Genomic DNA, 14,018 nt, shown 5'->3' with positions numbered 1-14,018 from the left:
TAAAGAGCATCGTAAAAATTGTGTGTAACGGAATGTAAAATAACGTTCTGAAACCATTCATAAATTCTAAACACAGTATTGCCAATAAAGCAAATAGTACACGTCATTATCGTGAATCGTCTTTGAGTCTTTGACTTTGGAGTTGGTGATTCACCGCTATTTCTTACCTTTTGCGATTTCGTAAATATTCCATCATTCTGTGTTTTGTATCCGTAGTCGGACAGCTAAAATCCAGTGCTAAATAAATACATATTCACCATGAGTCTTCAGTGGACAATCATCGCGACGTTTTTGTACACCGAAATAGCCGTCGTCTGCTTGCTCGCATTGCCGATCGCTAGTCCTTCAAAATGGCAAAAGTTGTTCAGGTCAAAATTCTTGGCTTATATAAGCGGACAAGCGTCGGTCTACTTCTTGATCCTTATCGGAGTGCTGGTGCTATGCCTGCTCGACGCCATTCGGGAGATGCAGAAGTATTCGAGCATCGGCGAGAGCTCGGAGCACCAGCACCTGGACGCCGAGATGCAGGGTAACATGCGTCTGTTCCGCGCTCAGAGAAACTTCTACATCTCCGGCTTCGCTCTGTTCCTGCTAGTAGTGATTCGCCGGCTGGTGCAGTTGATTTCAGAATTGGCTACTCTTTTGGCTCAGTCTGAGGCTAATTTCCGTCAGGCGCAGAGCGCGTCGGTGGCTGCGAGGTCGCTGCTGGCCCAGGCGGGAGCCGGCGACGAGGCCACCAAGAAGCAGCTCGAAGACTACAAGGATCAGATCACAACTCTAGAGAAAGAACTTTCCAAAGAAAGAAAAGATAAGGAGGCTGTGAAGTCGCAGGCTGAAAGTCTGTCAAAGGAGTATGACAGGCTCACGGAGGAACACAGCAAGCTGCAGAAGAAGCTCACAATCAGCGGCGACAAAAAAGATGAGTAGTTCTAAGATTGTTGACTGTTCAAAGTCCATTCTCATTTGCTAATCTACGTAGTGCTAAAGATAATTGATTGCAAACACTTTGACTTGCTTCAACTTTCCAGTGAGATAGGAAATAACAAATTACACTTAACTGAATGATTTGTAGACCTTATGTCCATGTAAGAAGGTTTGCCAGTTAAGTAGGTTTTTATTTGAAGACTTGAGGGTTATGTATGTTTATTGAAAGTTGGCAAGCAGTTAAAGTTGGTAAACAACATTCTTCTAGCTTTGTAACATCTTAACTCAAGGCAATTTATTGGTCATTCTAATATTACATTTTCTGTGATGTGCTAGTAGATCCTATTTGAACAAAATGTTCACTAAAGTTAATCCAAATGCATAATTTTATATTTACAAAAATGTTAAGATTGCACAGTTATTTAACTTCAAAATTTTCCACTGTCATTTTAGTTTTGAACAAGTAAGGTATTCTTGTATTTATAACAGATGTGGATTCCAAGGTACAGTCAGCATCATAAGTTGCTAAGCAGGCAAGGTGTTCAAAATGAACATGACGCGACTTTATTGTTAAGAGAATAAGAGTGTGTCAAGGTAATTTTGAACACCTCGCCAGCTTAGCAACTTCTGCTGCTGACTGTACTACTATGATGTATATGTTGCTTTATTGTAAGAACAAACATTTAAAAAGCATTACTGACTATTAATAAAAATAATGCACATGCCAGTACTACTGAATAATCTTTTAATTTTCAATCCAAAGTGCCTTTAGGGCCCCCCCACATCTGGCGTCTTTCGAGCGTCGGCGTCTACAATTCTATGGCCGACGTCGACGCAACGTCGACGCAGCGTCGACGCAACTGCGCAGCGACGTCATTTTCCATAGCGCTGGACCGACGCCGACAGACGCCGACGCTCGAAAGACGCCAGATGTGGGGGAGGCCTTAGATTCTTCTATCCTAGGTCGAAGGTTTCTGAACATGTTTAGGTATGCTTATTTTAATATGATTAATGTTTTTTAGTTGGCATTTAATTTTAGTTAAGTATGTTTGCAGTTTATACTTCTACTGTTTCTATTGTTTTTGTTATGTATAACTTGTATAAGACAGCATTGAAAGTATAATGAAAAGTTTGTTATGTATAAGACTATTTTTTTATAATAACACCTGTGTCATGTATCAATTTGGAGTAAAATGATGGCACTTTGACGTTTACAGTACATATGGGTTACTTTATTGCCCTAGTGCGGTAATTAGCACTATACGTGTCTATGTCGAAAATTAAAAGGGCCATTCACGCGAAATAGGCACCAGTTAAGGGCCATATTTATTGTAAAACATTGTATGATACTCCCTTCAGTCGTTTAATTTTATCACCACTCTGCCAATTTCCTACTTTTCGTACTTGTATCATAATCTAATTTTTATAACTAACCCTTAGACTCAGTATCTCATATGAGAATTGTGGTAAGGAATATAAAAAAAATCATTGATCTTGAATTAGGCATAGAGCTAACATTGCTACCAAATTAGGTGTCAATACAAAACTATATTATTATAAACTATAGTTACTTATCTATCACATGTGCCAGATTGTTCCATTATTTTTGGGATTTTATCAAATCCCTGAGTCAGTAGTCTGTCTAAGATAACTCTGCACACAATAATTTCATTTATATGGTGACATTTCCACTATTGGCTTATACAGCCATGAAACACGTCGCCCTGCCTGACACTTTGTATAGTCTGCAATAGACTGAAAGGCCTATGATGTTTCCACTCACTATCATTGGAAAGTCTGTGCAGAGTTATTTGTCTGACTATACTTAGTTTAAAAAAATATATTTATTAAAAGCTTATTTTGTATATGCATTGAGAAGTAGCCATTAAATACACTTGAGTGCATTGAAAATGGGTCACTTTAAATGGAAATCTCATAATAAAGTGAGCCATTTTCTTTGCTTTTGTGTTGTAAAAGGCAAGGCTGCTCAAAATAATCTGATCATGGTCTGATCACTGATGCGGCTTATCTATGTAGATGAGGTCCAAGGGATAGGAATAGCATTTTGTAAGGGATTGTTTTTTTACTAAGTTTCTCTACAGCTATTCATTGGTGTGTTGTTTTTGGTTATTATAATAAAAATAATTTTTGCTATAAATATGTTTTCTTTATGTGTAAACTTACCCTGAGTGTGTACTCGGTATGTGTGTGTCCAATCCCTAGCTGTCCATTTATTTCAGTATGTTGTTTGATCCAAGAAATGTGGAATAACTATGATATTGTATAGTCAACTTCAAAGATTGTTTACATTTTTGCACCTTACTCCCTTGTAATAAGGCGAAAAATGTAACCAATATTACAAAGTTCTATGTTACAATTTCAAGATAGTTGAAATTCGACTTAATGTCACTATGACAATGTTCAAATTTCAGTTCGATAACAGTGAAACAGAACCCTGTTATATTGGGCCAGCGAAATAGCAGTATTGATATGCTTGTGGCACTGGTAAGGGGTCATCCATTAATTACATCACACGTTTAGGGGGCGGGAGGGGGTCAAGAAAATGTGACATATTGTGACATGGGGGTGGGGGGAGACACAAACTTTGTGACGTCACTTTAACTTCATCAGTAACCGAAAATTTATTTAAATTATTTTATTCGCTGTACATTTAAATAACAAGTTTTTAAAACGATAATCGTTTTTATTCGTTTAATTTTCTTTCCTAAGCAGTTTTGGGTTATAAAATTACTAATATTTATATCGTCAATAATATTTTGATAAAATATTAATAATACTTAGGGGTCATCCATTAATTACGTCACACGAATTTCTAGGTTTTTTGACCCCTCCCCCCTCCTTGTCACATTTGGCAAACCCCTCCCCCCTAGTGTGACGTCACATTTTTTCTACGAAATCGCCAAATCGAATTAAGTAAGTACCTAAGTATTATTAATATTTTATCAAAATATTTTTGACGATATAAATATTAGTAATTTTATAACCCAAAACTGCTTAGGAAAGAAAATTAAACGAATAAAAACGATTATCGTTTTAAAAACTTGTTATTTAAATGTACAGCAAGTAAAATAATTTAAATAATTTTTCGGTTACTGATGAAGTTAAAGTGACGTCACAAAGTGTGTGTCTCCCCCCACCCCCATGTCACAATATGTCACATTTTCTTGACCCCCTCCCGCCCCCTAAACGTGTGATGTAATTAATGGATGATCCCTTAGATACTTACTTAATTCTATTTGGCGATTTTGTAGAAAAAATGTGACGTCACACTAGGGGGGAGGGGTTTGCCAAATGTGACCAAGTGTGACAAGGAGGGGGGGGGAGGGGTCAAAAAACCTAGAAATTCGTGTGACGTAATTAATGGATGACCCCTAACCCTGAATTGAGGACTTAATTTAACCCAGACGACTCGGAGGACATTTGTTTAGTTTATAAATCGCACGGTAGATGGCGCTCTACCATGTAGTAAAAATCCTGAATCGCGCTATCAAGATTTTTCTTGGGATAATGACTCCAAACGACGACAGATTTTTTAGTTTACGATAAACACGCTAGAGGGCGCTGTACCGTATAGTAAAATTCCTGAATCGCGCTATCAAGATTTTTCTTAGGATGTTGACTCCAAACGACTGCAGATTTTAGTTAGTTTACAAATAACACACTAGATGACGCTGTACCGTATAGTAAAATTCCTGAATCGCGCTATCAAGATTTTTCTTGGGATAATGACATTAATGACTGCAAACGGGTAAATATGTAATTTGTACTATGCTGTTTGTTCTGTTTAGCAAAACCCTGTATCGCGCAATCACGACTTTCTTTTACCTAAATAATCCCAGACTTGCTATTTTCGTTGGTTTACGAATCGAACACTAGCCAAGAAACGTGACACATTGTCTAGTTCACGTGTTATTTTAACACAATATCATTGACTGTGCCGTATTCGAACTTCAAGATATTCACAAGAGACGACACGTACTAGATGCATTCTAGATACGTTATAGTTTAGATATCAATCAACTAGTTCTCTTTTGCAGCGCAATTCAGGCAACCAATGTCACTTTTACGTTAGATAGAGTAAGATATCTATTAGATGTGAATTGGATCTCTAAGTCATATCCTGTGGAAATCGTTCAAGAGTATCTCCAGAATCGCGAAAATGTCAAATTTGACAGGTTAGATCTTAAACATATCGTTATCGTATCTTGGTGATGTCTAAAAGGTATCTAATACATATCTATTTCAAAATGCGAATCGGGCCGTGTCTTGTATCTCCAGCTGACGCAATTTTATGCAAATTGATGCCTAATATGCTGCTCGAGTCTTTGATGACGTGGGATGGATGATAAATTCTTGAGTCATACTCATAATTATTAATTTGGAATAATTATGTGATAAGTTATCACATAATTATTACTGATAACGAATAACTTCTGGCCGCAACTTCGTTTGAGTGTAAAGATGATGATGGATTAAAATTATCCTGAGTCCTTCCCCGGATTAAAAATCTAAATTAGTTCAGAGGTTTAAGAGTGAAGAAATACCTCAGAGAGAGAGAAAGTTGCTATCGCATTTATAATACTAGTAGGTAGTCTATTAAAACTTTTTGCTGGGTCGGTTTAGTAGTCTTTTCGGAAAGAGAAGAGTCATATATTATAATGTATTGGTTCCCATACATCCTACGAATCTTCTCTTTCCACAGAGACTCTACCTATAGGTAGGTATTTTTTAGCTGTAGTACCTATACAAACAGCACAACACTCCTAACTGTACATATGTGGACCTTATTACACAAGGCATAAGATTTACCGACAGTTAACAGTGAAGGCGATGTGATGTAAGTACTTACCTAAATAAATGCATTTATAATAGTATTTTATGTAACAGTTTTATAAGAGGGGTCAAAAAATGTGAGTGGCGTGGGTAACAATGTGAGCCGAAGGCGAACATTGTTAATAAATACGCCATGAGCATTTTTTGACTACTTATACAACGTTGCATACAATGCTTTTTCTATGAGTAGGCAATATTAAATAAAATACAAAAAATTATAAACAAAATTTTATTTATGAAAATGTCAATGTAAATTTTGGATAGTAGGTATTACTATATGTATGTAACTGTTGTCTGCGACAAGCACCCAAAATACTAAATATTACTGCAACCTGTAACAAGAAAAAGGAGAATTAAATAATATTCAGTTTCAATGCAAAAATATAAAATGTACATAAATAGGTATAGCTCGTTGTACTGTGTACCCTAAATCAAAATTTTTTGTAACATATACCAACCTTGCTTAAAAGATAAATCTGATCCGGTGCTTCCAATTAGTCTTTGAAAATACACCAAAGACGTTTTCAGAGAATGGCGAAGTTTTGTGCTCCAATCTCCACGCCATAAACTTCTCGTAAGATTTGTCGTATAGGTGCTGCGATTTAGTATTTAGGCAACAAATTTTCGGTCGCTGCTTGTGCTGCAGCGGATATTTCTTCAGGTGTAGAAATAATGTTGTCCTCTTTGTCCATTTTCAATACTTTTTATGAACGCAAAACAAATAGTAACGCAAAGTACTCAAAGAACAAGAAATTACCGGGAAAGGCGGGAAACGAGAAACAAACGAATAATGTCTATGGTTATGTTTTTTTTAAAGCCGTTACACACTACCGCACCGCACCAGGGTCGTGGTGCTGTAGGGTATAGAAGTATTTTTTATTATGTTGGTAGCAATGAACTCAGTACAAATTTGTTTCTTTTTTAATAAAAACCGTATGCATTCAATCGTTTGTCACGTTGGTAGCAATGTACCGGTATGTGGCACCTGCTACCCTGCACTAGCTTACCGTATCGTAATGTCTCTAAAACGATACAAGTGCTTTTTTGGGCAATAGACTATAGACTTTTAAGGAGTATTAATAATGTATGCCCTTATATGTTCGTTCGTGACTATGTAAATGACAGATAAAAGTACACGAGTAGAAAAACATACTTACTCTACCGCACCGCACCATCCATAAGATCAATATTATAATTATTACTAGGTACCTACACTTATTAGTTAATGTACTCAAATAATAAAGCGTATTTAGGTACATATTAATATTGAAAGCATCATGCAAAGAGTAATATCCTGTTTATAAAATGATTCAATGAATTTATTGCACAATAAATTATTTATTTCGTTCATGGTGTGGGGTTTATTGCGTTATAAAGAGCCATGGCTGCAATATTACAAGACGGGAACTCGGTCTTACGTCATCCGAAACGTGTACCTAAGTACAGTCAGCTGCAAAATTACATATAGTCCGTAAAACCATTCTATAATGCCTCTTTATCGATCGAATATGCAGGAGTGATAGAGAGGTTAGATAGATAAAGGAATTTAGATTTTCTTGTTTCGTTATATTGTAGGTACACCATCCGATTGCGGTAGGGCGCCCCCTACGCAGAGTTTCGTATAATGGCTCCTTTACACGATGGGCCAACGCCGGCCACTCCAAGGGACGCAGCCATGCGGTAGAATGAGATAGCAATATCACTTGCTCCCTCTAACGCATAAATGCGTCCCTTGGAGTGGCCGGCGCTGGCCCATCGTGTAGAGGAGCCATTATATTCCACACGCAACACTCGACACAATACAGAGGGCCTACCGCGAACCGCGTTCGACGTCTTGCCTCCCTGTCAGCCTGTCACACTTACGTACGAATTTACAAGTGCGACGAAGAGGCAACACGTCGAACGTGGTTCGCGGTAGGCCCTCAGAACCACTACCACCAGTTTTAACATTGACAGATACACTCGCGTCTAAGTAACTCACTTTCTATGCGTCTCGCTCGTACTCGCATATTAGACGCGAGCGTATATGTCAATGCCAAAACTAGTGGTAGCCGTACAGCACGTACGACTAGCGGCGCGATTCGGGAAATGAATTAGACATTCACTAGATATGAAATAATAGTAACGATATGTGACGTTCCACGGCAAAAGGTACCATATGGCGGTTGGCGCTTACGCTATTATTAACGTCGCTCCAATATCGTTACTATTATTTCATATCTAGTGAATGTCTAATTTATTTCCCGAATCGCGCCGTAGGTAGGTACAGTCAGCTGTACCTATTCGTACATGTTGTATAAAAACTTATAGCGAGTTGGTAGGACGCCAAGAAGCCTCAGGCTGTCGTGTCGTGAGTTATTAGGTCCTCGGCGCCAATAATACTTATACATTTTCGAATTTTAACTTTCTTAAACTTCCAACTTTGGGAACAAATAATGGTTATTTGTTTCACAAGCGGGCAAAGTTGTTGTTTATCCGCTCGGGCTAATATTGATGCCCGAGCAATAAAAAAAAAATCAAAATTGCGTTTTGAAAGTGAAATTTGAGCATTGCGAGGGCTTCAAAGTAGGTACGACCAATGTGAGAAAAATATTAACTGTAAAACATGACAAATCCAATCGAAATCAACGTTGTTAAAATAAATATTTATCATTCAAAATCCATAGATCCTGGTCTATTTATACTATTTATAGATCCATTCCGATAGCCAACACGAGGAAAATATTGCTAAAGGCTCCTCTTCACGTTGGGCCAACACCAACGCCAACGAGGGACGCATTTATGCGTTAGAGGGAGCAAGTGATATTGCTATCTCATCCTACCGCATGGCTGCGTCCCTCGTTGGCGTTGGCGTTGGCCCAACGTGAAGAGGAGCCTTAAAATGTATACATTACTCTGCCACTCTTGTGGATTAAATACTTTCTCATCAGTTTTTGAAAAATAAAGATATCCTTTACGAGCTGGAATGGTGAAAAAACTCATTACAGTCGTGCATGTAAACTGCGGCGCCGAACACATATAAATCCTGTTTTATTTCCACTCTTTACCACTAAATTTATACGGCTATGAAAATCTAATTTAGTGTCTAGTCTAGCTTGAGGCAGGCGTGGCTCTCTCCGCAATTTCGTCGCTTTGCTACAGGTAGCTAAAAGTACATCCGTTCGACCCCAATTTGCTGACTATTACATAAAAATAAGCCGCGCGTGGCGCTGTCGCCACCTAGCGGCCATATCTGTGCTGATCGTGACAGACGCGTTTTGTTAGAGAGAGAGTCTTCTAAGCTGTATCTAGTACTATTATTATTTATTCTGTGCTTGTGGCTTCAGGGCACGGAGAGTTTGGAACTTGATAGGCACACAAGACATGGTAAATTTTAGTATAAATGTCGCTTTTTAGGGTTCCGTACCCAAAGGGTAAAACGGGACCCTATTACTAAGACTTCGCTGTCCGTCTGTCACCAGGCTGTATCTCACGAACCGTGATAGCTAGACAGTTGAAATTTTCACAGATGATGTATTTCTGTTGCCGCTGTAACAACAAATACTAAAAACAGAATAAAATAAAGATTTAAATGGGGCTCCCATACAACAAACGTGATTTTTGACCAAAGTTAAGCAACGTCGGGAGTGGTCAGTACTTGGGTGGGTGACCGTTTTTTTTGCTTTTTTTTTTTGCTCTTTGGCACGGAACCCTTTGTGCGCGAGTCCGACTCGCACTTGCCCGGTTTTTACAAGCTTTTATTTACTTTCACCTGACCGTTGTCTGTTTGTCGGTCTGTAATCAAATCTTGCAAGTTAAATTTGATCCACTTCCCGGTTTCCGATTGAGCTGAAATTTTGCATACATATGTAAGTCGGGTGACAATGCAATATTATGGTGTCATCGAGCTGATCTGATGATGGAGACCGGAGGAAGCCATAGGAACTCTGTGATAAAACAACGAAACCTAATTGTGCTTGGGGTTCTTAGAATTGTCTCGGTGAGTATTAGTTGCCTGTGGAAAAAAAGTACAGTCGGCGATAAAAACTTGTACCAAAAATAAATTTTTGCTCAAAACTTATATTTAGGATTACTTATTAGAAGCCCTCTCGCGCTCGAGAGGAGGCCTATGCCCAGCAGTGGGACGTATATAGGCTGAGATGATGATGATGATGATGATGATGATTAGAAACCTGCTAGTTGAGATTAATTCATCAACATCATAAAGTGCCTAATCATTCTCTTGCTGTCTTTTGCAGTTTTTTTCGCGTCATCATCATCATCTTCCTGGTGTTGTCCCGGCTTTTTGCCACGGTTCATGGGAGTCTAGGGTCCGCTTGGCAACCAATCCTTAGAATTGGCATAGGCATAATTTTTTACGAAAGCAAAAGTTGAGGTAAGTAAATTTAAACATTTAAGGAAATGTAGAAATTTATTTCGGCCCTTACACTTAAGTAAAATTCACATAGGTAGTTTGTGATTGACAGATGATTTAAAAATAAAACGAAACTATTATATAATTTATATATATTTCAATAAAACGTTTCCCTAAAAGTAGAAAAAAATATGTAGAATATTATCTGTCAACCACAAACTAGAGTTTTATTTATTACCTTAAGTACATAAACTACCTACACAATGATAAAATAGGGAATATTAGGCAAAGCTCTGCGTAGGTAGCACCACTAGCACATACAGTAAACAAAAAAGTACAGTCGTCCCTACACTGTTACAGTACAGTACTGACATCACTGTGGTCAATCACATGGCCTATCGTGAAACACGATAAACGAAGGCTCGGTTTCTGCCTCTCTACCACTCTTGCATATTCGAGCGATAAAGAGGCAGATAACTAAATTTGGATTTTTGCGTTTCGCGATAGGCTCTTGTTAACAACCGCCTTGGCGCATCAATGTCATATTTTATTGCCTTTTCTTTGAAAACTTGTCAAAAAACAGTTTAAGGCACAGTATGTATAAGTTACTCTATGAGTTTACTAGAGGCGGTAGTGCTGCACTCTGGCGGCAGAACAGTGCAGTAATATCCCCTTTTGATAAAACATACAATTTAAAGTTCATCCCTAATATTGACGTGGTATCTCTCGTTCTCGATGAACCCTAGACTGTCCCAGAAGGACCGCTGTCCAAAGTCGGTGCTGGTCTTCATCAGGAAGTTATTTGGCGAGGCTATTTCCAGATAGTTCAGTTCCTGGGACCCTGGGGTCACGGGCGTCCAGGCTGGCGCCGTGTTGGATACCTTTGGGATGCTGGAAAATAAAAGTTAATCATCATCATGGCCACAGCATCTTTGCAGATGATAGTTGCAGCTACTAAAGAGGGTATTTTGAGGAGGTAGTCTACATCAGCCTACATCGACTGCGATGACTGCATGTATAGTCCAATGGCCGATTGGCACTTCTTGCCGCATCGATCACAGAAGTGTCTTGACTCCTGGGGTTGTCCAGCAGCTCTGTGATTTCATTTCTGCCTGAGTTGGTCCAACCAGAGCTCGTCATGCTTTGCCATGCCTTCCCGCAAAATAAAAGTTAATATAGCCGTTGCAAATGAAAGGGAAATCGTCACGTGGTCCCGTTTGTAGGGCCCATCGCGAACTTCAAAACTTGAAATTTCGTTATCTCTGGGCATTTTTAATTAGGCATCTAAATGTAAATAGTCCCTGTAATCTGCTTACGATATTAAACCCCAAAAGCACTGAATAAAAGTCGTAAAACGACACTTTTCACATGATGTTTTAAGTGATTTCAAACGCTTGGAGCCCAAGAGAGGATTTTGATAATTTTATTACTCGAGCGCGAAAACATTATATAACCTTTTATTCTTCCTATCATTTAATCTTACGAATCCTTAGCATCTCCGCCGTCTCTCCTTTGTCCCTTGTTTTTTGATGTTCTTTACATTGTGCCATCTCGAATAATTTAAGTATCTTTTGTGGTCAGTGTTGGGTTGGGTCATTCATTTGTTTTTGTGCCTGTTACCCGAGGTTTCCGGCCCTCTGATTAAACAGTTAATAATTAATTAAAACACTGTGAGAAGGTACTTGTAAATAACATATTGTAAAAACATGTTGTGGGAGTATTTCAGCAATTTAGGATATAAAGTATTCTGGATACTTTTCTGCGTTTCATGTGGAGAGTAAACTAAAGTTTATGAATTTCAGCATGCATGTCGTTTTGAAATGAGAGGGTAACTTCTATTGTATGGGAGCGACAATTTGGCGACGAGTTCGTGTGACTTAATATCTTTTGTTCTTTCCACACTTGTAGCATGAGTATTGTGCTACGCTCATAATATATATAAAAAAAATATGCTATTACGTTTGGCGGCGGCAGCGGCTATAGCCATACTTGTCAATTGAATTTATTAGGTACTGTAAGATGATAGGAGGTGAAGCAAGCGGGTCCTAGCGTGGAGACCTCGTTCAAAAAGACCAAATCACAGACCTCCAACAAGATGGGAGGATGATATTAAAAAGATTCCAGGCCCACACTGGAGTAGAGAAGCAGCAAATCGGGTTGCTTGGAGGAGATTTGGAGATGCGTATGCCCAACAGTGGGAACATACTTGGTTTGGCAGAGAAGGAAGAAGAGTAAGATTTAGCAGTAGGTACAGCTGTCACCGTCAGTACCGCCGCCGAACGTGTTAAATGGGAGCAAATACTAACCCAGTGGTGGAGTAGCTATAGATCATGTCGATCAGTTCTTCCGTCATCTGCTTGTCGTCCGGGCTGTCGGAGGACAACATCGGGAACTTGAAGATGTGGAACACGTCATCTGCGTGGCTCACTCCTGTGGACACAATCATTTTCCATTTCAAAGTCATGCTGCCTTATTCGAACTTCAAGATATTCATAAGAGACGACACGTACTAGATCCTTTCTAGATACGTTATAGATTAGATATCAACTAGTTCTCTTTTGCAGCGCAATTCGGGCAACCAATGTCACTTTTACGTTAGATAGAGTAAGATATCTATTAGATGTGATTGGATCTCTAAGTCATATGCTGTGGAAATCGTTCAAGAGTATTTACAAAATTGCGCAAATGTCAAATTTGACAGGTTAGATCTTAAACATATCGTTATCGTATCTTGGTGATGTCTAAAAGCTATTTAATAGATATCTATTTCAAAATCCGAATCGGGCCCATGGTCAACAGTGTGTTCTGAAGTAGTGCCGTAACAGCGTACACATTGTTCGATCCGAAGATACCTATAGCAGTAAAATTCCTCTGGAACCGCGCACGTGATCAGAGAAGCAGATTGTGGTATGTTGGCGTCGTGTGTTCACTTATTTATTTAAAGCTTTGGTAAACAAATCTTATCTTATCTTATTGTTTTCGGGGGCCCTTGCGGATACACTTCGACCCATAGGGATTATTAGAAACCTGCTAGTTTATATTGGTAAACAAGTAGTCAAAGACAACACACAGTGTTCCACCGTAGCGTCAAAAAAAGAGACTACTATATATTGAAAAGTTTCGCTTTTGAACGTAAGCCCTACCGTAAGGGCCACCCCACATTTAGCGTCCTTCGAGCGTCGGCGTCTGGTCAGCGCTATGGAAAATGACGTCGCTGCGCAGTTGCGTTGAGCAGCGGCCGTAGAGTTGTAGACGCCGACGCTCGAAAGACGCTAAATGTGGGGTGGGCCTAAAGCTTTCAAAAGTGTAGTTTCTGAACGTAAGCCTTACCGTAATTCTTGTTGTTCTGCGCCATCATGTTGGACAAGCTTTTCTCGCCGCGGAACGAGTAGCGGTACAGGTAAGTGGGCTGCCCGGACTTGGTTGCGTGAATCTGCGCCAGCTTCCCCACGTCCACGGAGAACAGACGGTCTCCTAGAGCCTGGACGGAATGGAAAGGCCTTATTATTACCAACAAATTATACGAAAAAACTAGTATTTTAGGAGTGACCCAGGAGACCGTAACCATGGCAACTAGTGACAAGAAAAAGTTGATTCACCCAGATAACGTATTACGTGAAACCAGAGGTTTATAGGATGTACATTCACCAGCAGAAGTTGCTAAGCGGGCGAGGTGTTCAAAATGAGCTTGACGCGACTTTATTGTTAATTTTGAATACCTCACCCGCTTAGCGACTTCTGCTGCTGACTGTACAAGATGTGTAAAAGATAAATTCGTGTTTGGACTTTAACAGTAGCTAAGTACCTAGATGGCACTGCTGGCCTAGGCAAGGTGACAATCGCTATCGCTACTACAACAAAACGCTTTGTGTCTCTCTATCACTCT

General features: G+C 39.3%; 2 protein-coding genes and 1 long non-coding RNA gene across 3 annotated transcripts in view; 2 read left to right on the top strand and 1 right to left on the bottom strand.

Moving 5' to 3' along the window:
• Positions 1-14,018, top strand: part of LOC134670037 (uncharacterized) — a 366,992-nt gene that overhangs the window by 258,520 nt on the left and 94,454 nt on the right. The window lies entirely within an intron of this gene.
• LOC134670000 (B-cell receptor-associated protein 31) lies at positions 115-3,082 on the top strand. Its single transcript, XM_063527647.1, has 2 exons — positions 115-1,686; positions 1,848-3,082. The coding sequence occupies exon 1, from the start codon at positions 259-261 to the stop codon at positions 925-927; it is 669 nt and encodes a 222-aa protein (XP_063383717.1). The 5' UTR covers positions 115-258; the 3' UTR covers positions 928-1,686; positions 1,848-3,082.
• The window catches only part of LOC134669999 (carboxylic ester hydrolase-like), a 41,833-nt gene continuing 37,991 nt past the window's right edge, over positions 10,177-14,018 (bottom strand). Inside the window, exons 8-10 of the mRNA XM_063527646.1 lie at positions 13,463-13,613; positions 12,439-12,562; positions 10,177-11,023 (exon numbers count right to left, since the gene is read on the bottom strand). Of these exons, the coding sequence (XP_063383716.1) occupies positions 10,825-11,023; positions 12,439-12,562; positions 13,463-13,613 (474 nt within the window). The 3' untranslated portion in view covers positions 10,177-10,824. The remainder of the gene's footprint in view (positions 11,024-12,438; positions 12,563-13,462; positions 13,614-14,018) is intronic.

Source organism: Cydia fagiglandana, chromosome 13 (assembly GCF_963556715.1).
Source record: "Cydia fagiglandana chromosome 13, ilCydFagi1.1, whole genome shotgun sequence".
Lineage (NCBI taxonomy): Eukaryota > Metazoa > Arthropoda > Insecta > Lepidoptera > Tortricidae > Cydia > Cydia fagiglandana.
The sequence above is the reverse complement of the archived record's forward strand: the minus strand, read 5'-3'. Positions and strand labels throughout refer to the sequence as shown.